Below are 11385 nucleotides of genomic sequence, written 5' to 3' on the forward strand. Positions count from 1 at the left end.
ATTTGTATAGCTCTTTTCATGATGCAAATCGTTGCAAAGCAGCTTTACAGAAAATTAAAGATTCTACATTATAGTTTATTATTCTTTCAGTTAATCATTATAGCATGATTTGGTAGTTTTGTATGTTGTCTGAGGGTTGGCATCATCTGAGGTCCTCTGGGGGGTTGGCATCATCTCTTCTCAGGTGTTCGGTCATCTCAGGTCTTTGTAAGGGCTGGATCCAGACTGACGCTTGTGTATGTACTAAGCTGTTCCAACTAAGCAAAAAATGATGTGTTCAACCCAAGCAAAAGAATGAAATTTGTGCATTTGATCAGATGTAACTGAAGTACAAGGTTATGAGATACAATATGTGAATGCTTGGCTAAAGAGATGTCTTTAATCTAGATTTAAACAGATTCAAACTTTAACAGCCATCATTTTTTTAACTGCAGTTTAAGCAGGAAATCCAGCAGTGGCAGAGCGGCCCTCCTAAAGCGGACGAGCTGTTTGCAGTGAAGAAGCGCATCAGGAGCCTGAGATCTCAGCTGCGCTGGAAACTGGTGGAAGTCAGCTGTCTGGAGGAGGTGAGAACAGCCCTACCTAATGTGCTCTGAGAAACCGCATGATGGGGCCGCAGTGCTGGGAGCTCAGATGGACGGGGTCAAAATATTGATTTATTGGTTTGATTTGTTTATTAATTATTGTATGCAGCACTAGTTATGCGTATCTGTTTATTGATTAACTTTGCCTGCTGTGTAACTGGGATAGCTGGTTGCGTTCACTGGAAATGGTCAGTTTATCAGTTTGAGTTTCCCGCAGGCAGAAGAACTTTCTTCTTAAAGATTCTTAAGAAGAAGGAGGAGATCGCCGAGACGAGAAATGCTCTCTTTCAAGAAATCCGCCATGAGAAGAAGCAATATGTATGTTTGGATGTGTATAAAGATCTTTCATATTCTTAGATACTGGGCTTAGATTCTAGCACAGACACAGTTAAGAATGGCAGTACAATACATTATTTATCTATGCAGGAGGTATGTACTATATATTTATTTATTTATGTATTTAGTCATTTAGCAGACGCTTTTATCCAAAGCGACTTACAAATGAGGACAACAGAAGCAATCAATTGTAGTATTAAAACAACTAAAAACAGATCCAAATAAATACTACTTATACACATTTTAAAAATAAAGAAATTAAATAAAAATGACAAATGCATACAAAAAAATGTCAAAGCTTGACATTTAAATGAAAAACAAAAAATAAAGCTAAAAACAATTCAAAATATTAAAGAACAAAGGGTATAAGCGTATAATAATGATTCTAACATAACACTAAATTTAAATAAATTTAAATAAAAAAATTTAAAATGTACAATTTTTTTTAACATAACACTAAGCCAAACACCAAAAAAAACTAAAAAACCTACATATATGTATATGTACAACCATACACGCATACATATATATATATATATATATATATATATACACATTTATAAATTCAATATATATATTATTTCATTTCCATGTAGTTTGTTGAAGTATTAAAATAACTCAAATTAAATAAAACTAAAACTTAATAAAAGACCTATACAGACATAATAAATTCAGACATAATTTAACTAAAATTAAAATAAATAACAAATACAAATAATACAAATCAAACGACAGTAGTTTATCAGTTTATTATTATAGTTTATTATAATAATGTGTTTATTTATACCATAGAACAGTGGTTTGCAATGGGATAGAAAGGCCAATGCTGAATTGTGTTAAAATGTATAATTAAAAAATGAATGCGCATTAGTTTTGTGAATTTGTTTTGTTGAAGGTTAAATTACTTAACATTTGTGACCCTGGACCACAAAACCAGTCATAAGGGTCAAGATTTATACATCAGCAGAAAGCTGAATAAATACGCTTTCCATTGATGTATGGTTTGTTAGGATACTATTTGAAAATCTGGAATCTGAGAATGCAAAAAAATCTAAATATTGAGAAAATCGCCTTTAAAGCAATGCATGTTACTAATCAAAAATAAAATGTTTAGATGTTTACAGTAGGAAATGTACAAAATATCTTCATGGAACAGGATCTTTACTTGATATCCTAATGATTTTTGGCATAAAAGAAAAGTGTATCATTTCGACCCATACAATGTATTGTTGGCTATTGCTACAAATATACCTGTGTGACTTATGACTGGTTTTGTGGTCCAGGGTCACATTTAATAAGTTTCAAATGGCAAAGTGTTCTGAAATGTCCATTATATGTTGATGTGCAGATAGTGCTGTGTGACCTCATGAACAGAGGGTTTCCCGAGTTGCCATTGATCTATCCTGATGCAGATATCAATGGCTATATGGTGAGTACTCGTTTTGTCACTACCTACAAGCCTCTAAGTTTTCTCTTAAAAATGTACAATGTTTCATTTAGCATGGTTTGATGTAAAGGAATTATACCAAATGACTAGAATAGCACAGTATGATGTAAACTTTTCTTTTTGGGAATATTCACTGACTACAGAAAAGGTATGTGTGTTTATGATCTGTGAGCATTGAAACGAGCATATGCATGTATGTGCTTTCAGAGCTCTGCAGGACTGTTAATGAAGAGCTTGGACAGAGACATGTTTGACGCAGAGCCGATGAAAGAGCTGAGTGGCAGGAGACCTCTTCTTAGCACAGACTTCCAGGGACAGAAAGTAGTCCTGAAGGTCGGTTATAGCCCAGAATATTTATTTGCTTTGCTTTAGTCATCGTACAGTGAGAATATATGTACACTACAAGCCACGTGAGGACACACATACTCATTTATTTTTATATTCCAAATTTCTAAAACAAAGAAAAAGGAAGGAAGAAATTGAATATAAAACATATACATGACCATTCAAAGGTTTGGGTTGGTAAAACCTTGTTTTCTTAAGGTTACAAAGGCTGCATTTATTTGACAGAATACACTAATATTGTTACATTTTATTACCATTTAAAATATCTGCTATGTGAAAGCTGAATTTTCATCCAGGTTTCATTGTCACATGATCATTCAGAAAGCATTGCATAGGCTAATTTAGTACTCGATGATCTATTTTAACAGTTTTTGCTGCTTAATATTTTGTGGAAACCGTGATACATTTTTTTCCAGGATATATTGTTAGATATTGTATATCTTGTTGCTGTACATTGCTGAATGTTTCTAAAAGAGTTGAGGGTTGTTTGCAGTGCTATGCTGTGGATGAAGAGTCCGAGGCGAAGATGATTGAACAATCTGCCTACTATCACAGAGCTCAGCAGCAGAATCCCGCCACAACTGTTCCTCTCCTGGCTACTAGATTCTCACTACCTATTTTACTGATGTTACAGGCTCTGTACCAGTGCATGCATAACATGTCTTCTGTTTTCTCCAGTCTGATCCACTGGCATACATCATGGTACCACACTACTCTAATGGAAGTCTCGAGGCCATTCAGAAATCCTCCCCACTGTCCTCTTCTGTAAGTGCAAATGTATTTGTCTGCACTGTAGACAAGTGGTGAAGTTTGTCAGATTGACAGAAAATTCTTGAAAAACATGTTTTATTTTTTACTTAGACAAAAATGTATAGATTTTATTATCAAGCATTAATAGCCATAACAGCCAGATTTGTAAACCTTTTTTTAACGCATCAAGGTATTTTTTTGTCCTCTGGTTTGTTGTTGCCACATAGGAGATTAGGAAGGCGATGAAGGGCGTATCTCTGGGACTCCAGAATCTTCATGCAGCATCTCTTACTCATGCATCTCTGCATCCAAACAATGTGTTTGCCATCGGCCGAGAAAAAGGCATTGTTGGAGATTATGATTTCACAAAGACACCTGTAAGTGTAAAAAACAAACAAAAAAACAGCAAATTCCGTGAAGTTATGGATTCATGTACTTTTTGGGCAGAAAAAAATAAATGTAAGCAGACCTGGTCTTGATTATGAAATTTTAGAAATGAGTTTTTATATGATTATTTGTTTCTTATAGGAGCAGAGAGTGTCTGACAGCGGGATGGTGGCTGGTTCCATACGTCTGGTGGCTCCAGAGTTGAAGCAGGGTCAGCTGCCTTCCCCAGCCAGCGATATGTATGCCTTTGGAGGCATCATGCTCTGGGTAGAACTGCTACTTGCTTGCTTGCTTACACTACCATTTAAAAGTCTGGAATAATATATATATATGTGTGTGTGTGTGTGTGGGTCAAAGACGTTAAGATGTTCGCATCAAAAGAAATGTACAAAAGTGATTATATGTCCATAGAAAGCACATTAAATGGAAGTAAAGTGTCTACTTTTAAGGTTTCAAATAAGTTTTTGTTTCAAATAAATGTTAAAATTTGGTTATAATAATGTTACATTGTCATTCAGTGTAACACAATATTTATGTAAAAATTCAAACAACATGCTTATTCTGACTTGTACATATTAAAATATATAAAAGAATAAGGGAGCATATTAAATTTGATTGTGTTTTAAATGAGTACAAATTCTTACTGACAAATGGGCAAAACCTAGGATAGTGGCAAATTTTAAAAATGTAAAATTACAACTAATTAGTATTTGGGGTGAAAGTAATTAGTCTTTTAATATGTCACAAATTGATTTTTGTTGTAAATATGCCTGACAAGAATGTTACACTGAATGACATTTTAGTGGGTCTCTTCTGTAAATCAGGGAAAAATGTATGATATTTATTTTTTGCTCAAAAAAACAAAATTGCAATTAAATTAAACAGAAAACTTTTAAAAAATTTTTAATATGCCTGACAAGAATGTTACACTGAATGACATTTTAGTGGGTGTCTTCTGTAAATCAGGGAAAAATGTATGGTATTTATTTTTTGCTCGGAAAAACAAAATTGCAATTAAATTAAACAGAAAACTTTTACAATTTTGGGGGGAAAAACAACAACAATTTACAAAAAGCAGTATTACACTTATTGTTTTTGTGCTTAAACCCTTTTTCGTCTTTGACCCATGTTTAAAATACAAACAAAAACAGTAATATTGTGAAATATTGTTACAATTTAGACTGTTTTCTAATGGAATATATTTTAAAAAGTACTTTATTCCTGTGATGACAGCTGAATTTTCAGCATCATTACTTCAGTCTTCAGTGTCACATGATCCTTCAGAAATCATTCTAATATGCTGATTTGCTGCTTAATTATTAATAATTGTTCTTATTATTATCAATATTAAAAACAGTTGCTGCTGCTTAATATTTTTGTGGAAATCATGATACATTTATTTCAGGAGTCTTGAAAAAAATGGATAAATAGAAAGATAAAAAGAACAGCCTATAGTTGAATTACAAATCTTTTCATTCATTATTAGAAATGTCGTCTTTACTGTCACTTTTGATTTAGAGTGGATTCAGCTTTGCCATCACATGAATAAATTACATTTTTAAAATATATTCAAAGCGAAAATTATTCTTTTAAATTGTAATAGTATTTCACAGTTATTACAATTATTTCTGATCAAATAAATGCAGACGTGGTGAGCATACAAACTCTTAATTATTTCAAACTTTTGACCTGTAGTGTACTTACTTATTTACCATTTTTATATTTTCTGAAATAAAATGAATATGACTACAATTTTCTAGTATATAAAATATAGTAGAAAACTACATTGTATATAAATGTGTAATTATATTAAAAAATCTTGTCAGTAAAGGAGACTTGTTCGTTCACAGCTGCATGTTGCAGACTTCAGCAGAACTCTAGAGAGAGAGCGTCAAAATGTAGAGTTCTCTGGTTTGGGTCTGGTATTGTAGAACATAAGAGCTGATGAATATTATTTTCAAATTATTACTCCAAAATGATTCAAACATCTATCTCTGACAGGATGCCTTTTTCTTTATAATTTTCTTCTAAGAAAAAAGAAACCCAGAGGTGTTTGTTTATTCATTCCTCAAACCTTGTTTCGTGTTCCTGGAATAAATAAAAATATGTTTATGAAGGCAGAAAAAAGTGAAAATCTTTGGGTCAATACAGAAGATGATGTGCATTTTCTTTTTGTAAGATGCTTGGTTTTTCCAGCCCAGATCCACGTAATGTGAAAGGTTTTCAGCTGTAGTCTCAGTCAGTGACAAGACCTTTCTTTAAAATTGCCCCATTCGAAAATTGTCTTTGTTCTTTTTTTTTTTTTCATCTTCATCAAAACATGACTCAAAAATGGAGTGCAGAAAAATGCTGAATGGGTGTACAGAGTTTGGCATGCTTGTGAATCTTCATAGAAATTATGAGTGTATAGTAACTTTCTGTGTCCTCAATAAATTAGTGAGAAAATAACACATTTTGATTCGTTTTTTGGACACACGCACCCTTTACATGCAATCTCTGTGATTATTGACCTTGGATCCTTGGATAGGTCACCTGGTTTTTCCATTGTTGTTGGTACTCCATTAACCACTCTTCTTTTTTTTTTTTTTTTTTTTAACGACTGCCTAAAATGAAATGATGATAACGCGAATGCATCAGTCCATTGATGAAAGGTACTATTTATGCCACTTAGGAAGAAGCTCGTCAGGCTGAGATCTTAAGTGTTATGCAACAATGGCTTTCACTTATTGGAAATCAGACTACAGAGCCATTCGACATTGCTGCTATCTGTCGGGATGAGAGATTGGATGACCCAAGGTCATTTACTACAATATAGCACTATATAATATAAGGCTTTAACATTTTCTTTTGAAGAGAGAATTGTGACATACAGTGGATTCAATAAGTATTCAGACCCCTTCATTTTCATGTTTTACTAAGTCTTGCTAAAATGCTTCAAATACTTAAGAAGTAGTGGAGAGCGGGGCACAAAGTAACACTTTTTGACTTTCTCAAATTGTGTAAATCCACATGGGGTTCAGAGTATAATTTAATTATAATTTCACACGTCTTGTACAAATATGTCGCTTTGTTTCATAGTTACAGTTTATACGTTTTTCTTTATTTACCCTCAAAAATTGGAAGTGAAATGTGACAACATGCCCCATACATTGTAACATCTGAGGGGCACGTTGTAACATGATCATATGACAGCTTAAAATGTTATCTGATCTAATGAAAAAAAATATACAAGACAAACTAAAATATTTTGTCAATAAAATAAAATAATTATTTATTTCAAATAAAATAATGGCGTTTTTTAAGAATTAAAAATAATCTGATTTTGGAGTTTGACAATGAACACATTGCAACCATGCTTGGGACGGCCCACATAAACGAGCAAAAATGCTTTACATGTCTTGAAATAATAATTTCTTAACATTAAACATTGACTGTCAGTCTTTATTCACCTGTTTCTCGTCGTTTATCATTATCTTTATTCGCCTGTTTCTCGTCGTTTATCATTAACATTTACTAAAGTAAATAGTGTGAATTACATCGCTAATGTCATAGAATAGCACATTGTAACGCAGTGTTACAACGGGCCCCATCTGCGCAACTGGAATTTAAAACCGGATACTGTCTTATGATAGTTAGCGAAGCATTAAAAAATAATTTAAACTGATAAATAACAGATTGGAGATTAAAATAATAGCAGATTTGTCTCATTTTAAATGAATAATAAAAACTGAGACGAAAAATGTACTTAAGCCAGAATTTTAATTTTACTATGGTAAAATAAATATTCAAACCACGTGTGTTACAACTAACACCCCGTTACTTTGTGCATCGCACTCATCGCAAGTTTATTGTTAAATTGTTAAATGCCCTTACATATCTCTGTCACCATTATAAGTGTTTGATCACCACATTTGAGTGATCATTGCAAAAAATGTGTTTATGTATATATATTCTGTTTATGTATATACTGTATTCTATATATAGTACCAGTCAAATGTTTGGACACACGAATGGGAAAGTGTCCAAACTTTTGACTGGTACTGTACTATATGATAGTTAGCGAAGCATTAAAAAATAATTTAAACTGATAAATAACAGATTGGAGATTAAAATAATAGCAGATTTGTCCCATTTTAAATGAGTAATAAAAACTGAGATGAAAAGTTTACTTAAGCCAGAAATATAATTTTACTATGGTAAAATACATTTTCAGCAATATCTTCAAAATACTTTTGAATTTTGGCGCACTTTTTTTCTCTATATAATGTTGATATGGTAACTAGTAGATGCTGTAAATTTGGTTATGCCAGCATGTGTGGAAATATTTAAACCACGCGTGTTACAACTTACCCCGCGTTACTTTGTGCCCCGCGCTCCCCTATTCAGATACATAAAGGAATAGTTCATTGGTAAATGAAAATTGTCATGTAATTGTCATGCCTACTCTAATGTTGTTCCAAACTCGTATAACTGAATCATGTTCTGGAACATAAAATAAAATATTAAAAGAAATGTCTCAATGTTTTGTTTTGGGGTTTTCTTTACCAGCATTCTTCAAAATATCTTATTTTGTGTTTAGCAGAAGAAAGAAAATCTCATAACAGGTTTGGAACTACATGAGGGTGAGTAAATTCTTAATATGTTATTTATTTTTTTGCGAACTATCCATTTAACTTAGTACTTGGTTTTAAAGCACATTTGGCAACGATTAAAGTGAGATGATGCGAAAAGTCTGAATAACCTACTTGTTAGTAGGCCTAGTTGCATTCAGGGCGTTTGAGAGTTTTTCCCTGCAAAGCTGTCGAATAGTTTGCATATTGTCTTAAGAGTATAGCTCTCTTAGACATTGTGTAACAATGAGGACACGCCTTCTTGTCGTTCTTGAGACGTTCTCCAGATATAAAACACGAGCAATCGCCTTCAGTCCGTCAGAACATCTGAGGTCAAAGAGAGCTGTGCTGTCAATCAAGCCCTCACACGAAATAAGTCAGTCATCAGAGGCAGGTAAGCTAAAAAAATCTTTTTTGTTTTATATCAATCGTATGTTGGTTGTTACTCTCAAAAGTAAGATACAGTTGTGACAGAGAGCAAGGGCTAGCTGTAAGTTTTAAGTCAAAAGTGTAATTAGCAGTGGTTTTATAGGCTGTATAGGTTTTAAACACCTAGTTCAAAACCCTCTTAAATAATTCTTTATTATGTCTAAGGTAAAATTGTATTATACACTATTAAAAATGTCAATATTATCATCATCGTATTTTGCTGTAGGTAAATAAGTGAATACAATTAAACGCACGCATGGGAAAACTGTGTAATATTACTGTATAATGAAAGAAAATTCGTACAGAAAGATTTAACTGTTCTTAAATCAAGGGCAGGCTAGCTGACCCGTTTTATAAATTGTTTTATACATTAGCCTATACACTTCTTTTTATTTATGAAGTAGCAAAAATGGAAAAAGTAACACAAATCATGAAAAAAAAAATTTTTTAATATAAAAATGATATGTAATTAATATAAATATATTTTCTAAAAACAACATCAAGCTCTTTTTCATGTGTCTTCACAGTTTTTTTTGCCATCCACCAAGTGATATCAGTGGTGACCAGAGAGTGGCAGTGTGCAGCTTTAAACTTTTGCTCTGATACTGTTTTCATTCACTTTGGTCATTATGTTCTGTATTATTTATTATACAGTGTTTGTGAATTAAATGCATTGAAGAAATTAATAATAGTGGCTGTATATTAATTAAATCGCAGATACGTTTTTAACCTTATAAAAGACTAACAACATTTAGAATTCATGAATATATTCTTAGGTTTTGGCTACTTTTCAGATATTACTTGTCTTTTAATATCAACAGAGAACAAAACACTTATTTAAAATACCTTAGGATATATACAATATGATATATGATTACATAAAGGTCAGTGACCATGATATAAAATGTCATCTCTCATAATCACATCTGTATGGTGAAGTTTGTGGGATATCAGCTTTTAGAGTCCCTCAATGCATATATAAAAATTATATATAATTTTTAAAATATGTTTATATACAACATTTATTGCACATAAATGCTTTAATTCTGTTGATGTCGCCCTCTTCTGGACAATAACATTAAAATAGAGGTCACCAACTGAAGATGTACATAGAAGTGTGATCCCATTATTGTGAACAGAATATTTCATGACGATAATGGCTATTGTCCAAACTCCTAGTTCCCTAATAGATTCTTTATAAATGGAATTCTAAATGTACAATTTAAAATGATTTATAAATGTATGTCATAACATTCAACACTGGTGCATGGTCATACACACCCTGAGCAAGTAATAGGGAGGAGAAAATACATAACCGTCTCACATATTTCACAAATGAGTCGCACATGCTATTATATAGTAATCCTACGGAACAGGCCACGGTCAGTGGGCGCGTCCTTTCGCATCCCGTGCCTCTGATTGGTTATTCCACACGGGCGTCAACGAAAGGGGCAGGTCCGAGCGTCTTGACTGACATATAGAGCACTAGAGAGGATAAGTGTCTTGTTCTGTCTTCTTGGGATGTTCATGGGGCTTTAAATTTCTCACCGGGACACAGGTCCACCCAGGGGGGTCAGTGAGGTAAGTATTGAGGACTATGAATGATTTGGGATTGTAGATGCGGGTGTTTGTGTGAACAGGGCTCTACACGTGGCTGTCTATACAGCTGTCTCACACCGGGGACACTTGATTGGAGCGCTAACCAGCTAAATCCAGTTAGCCGTCTAATAATAAACAGCTGATTGCTGCTAGCGCTCCGCGGCTACACTGTTAAAGCTAACTGATGCAGCCAATTCAAGTTATGAATGAAAGAACTGCGAAAACGAACCGGTCGAACGCATAATGTTAACTTTATAACCTAGGAGAAAACGAGTCAGGTTTGTTAAAGCTGTACTAGCTCTGTGAGAGCCACGCGCTGCGCGTTTCCTTGAAGTTGAATGGGCCGCACGTGCGCTTGTTTTGCCATCATAAAAATCTAATGCGTAATGTTACGTACTGTCCAGCGTGACTGGAAACCTTTACAAATGGTAGGTTATATGAACTAGAACAGTATCTGAATAAGACGTGCCACTGCCAGGACAGTCATCTGTGAGCGAGTTGCCTGTAACAATAAGAGCAGGTCACTGGCCTTTGTGGCGTTATAACTCATTTACAACACACAGTACAAGTGCAGATCTGAATTTCATCTATATTTGCGTCTACTTTAGTGAGGCCATTTACGTATATATCTAAATCTCAAATAGGCACCAGCAGCCAAGCATATTTAGCCCTTTAACTGTTTCTCAACCTACTGAATGACCATAGTTTAGTAGCAAATCAAGAGGGAAAAACACTGAATCATGCACCGCTGTGATTTGTCTCGACTCCTAATCACAATTACTTCTATTTTCCACCTTCAAGGAAACCATTGTAGTTATGTTTTTGAATATTACATTTAAGGGAGAGCAGAAACCAAAAAGCAATATTGATGTGTGTATATATATATATATATATATAT

General features: G+C 33.6%; 3 protein-coding genes across 5 annotated transcripts in view; all 3 read left to right on the forward strand.

The window, feature by feature from the left end:
* The first annotated feature begins 493 nt into the window (after positions 1-493).
* LOC107749319 (serine/threonine-protein kinase 31-like) lies at positions 494-3423 on the forward strand. The gene is made up of 6 exons (XM_016564433.1): positions 494-566; positions 802-902; positions 2269-2349; positions 2575-2700; positions 3206-3310; positions 3378-3423. The coding sequence occupies exons 3-6, from the start codon at positions 2287-2289 to the stop codon at positions 3393-3395; spliced, it is 312 nt and encodes a 103-aa protein (XP_016419919.1). The 5' UTR covers positions 494-566; positions 802-902; positions 2269-2286; the 3' UTR covers positions 3396-3423.
* A 13-nt stretch (positions 3424-3436) lies between these two features.
* LOC107749114 (serine/threonine-protein kinase 31-like) lies at positions 3437-6664 on the forward strand. Its single transcript, XM_016564201.1, has 5 exons — positions 3437-3477; positions 3690-3839; positions 3991-4116; positions 5700-5771; positions 6521-6664. Exons 2-5 carry the CDS (start codon positions 3705-3707, stop codon positions 6662-6664), a joined length of 477 nt encoding a protein of 158 aa, XP_016419687.1. The 5' UTR covers positions 3437-3477; positions 3690-3704.
* A 3706-nt stretch (positions 6665-10370) lies between these two features.
* LOC107749029 (MAGUK p55 subfamily member 6-like) overlaps positions 10371-11385 on the forward strand; it is a 21574-nt gene continuing 20559 nt past the window's right edge. For 2 of the 3 annotated variants that reach the window (XM_016564086.1, XM_016564090.1), the window contains exon 1: positions 10372-10469. The gene's annotated coding sequence lies outside the window, so the exon portion shown is untranslated. Of the gene's footprint in view, positions 10470-11385 lie in introns of all 3 variants that reach the window. The other variant, XM_016564078.1, reaches the window with a different exon arrangement.

The sequence above is a fragment of the Sinocyclocheilus rhinocerous genome, unplaced genomic scaffold (genome assembly GCF_001515625.1).
Source record: "Sinocyclocheilus rhinocerous isolate Xijiao unplaced genomic scaffold, SAMN03320098_v1.1 scaffold491, whole genome shotgun sequence".
In the NCBI taxonomy this organism is placed as follows: domain Eukaryota; kingdom Metazoa; phylum Chordata; class Actinopteri; order Cypriniformes; family Cyprinidae; genus Sinocyclocheilus; species Sinocyclocheilus rhinocerous.

Bases quoted from the DNA above. Each gene is read 5' to 3' on its own strand.
- LOC107749319 (XM_016564433.1), top strand. From the start codon at position 2,287: ATGAACAGAGGGTTTCCCGAGTTGCCATTGATCTATCCTGATGCAGAT. The intron at 2,350-2,574 runs GTGAGTACTCGT...ATGTGCTTTCAG, and splicing joins CAGATATCAATGGCTATATG to AGCTCTGCAGGACTGTTAAT. The intron at 2,701-3,205 runs GTCGGTTATAGC...GGTTGTTTGCAG, and splicing joins GACAGAAAGTAGTCCTGAAG to TGCTATGCTGTGGATGAAGA.
- LOC107749114 (XM_016564201.1), top strand. From the start codon at position 3,705: ATGAAGGGCGTATCTCTGGGACTCCAGAATCTTCATGCAGCATCTCTT. The intron at 3,840-3,990 runs GTAAGTGTAAAA...TGTTTCTTATAG, and splicing joins ATGATTTCACAAAGACACCT to GAGCAGAGAGTGTCTGACAG. The intron at 4,117-5,699 runs GTAGAACTGCTA...GTTCGTTCACAG, and splicing joins TTGGAGGCATCATGCTCTGG to CTGCATGTTGCAGACTTCAG.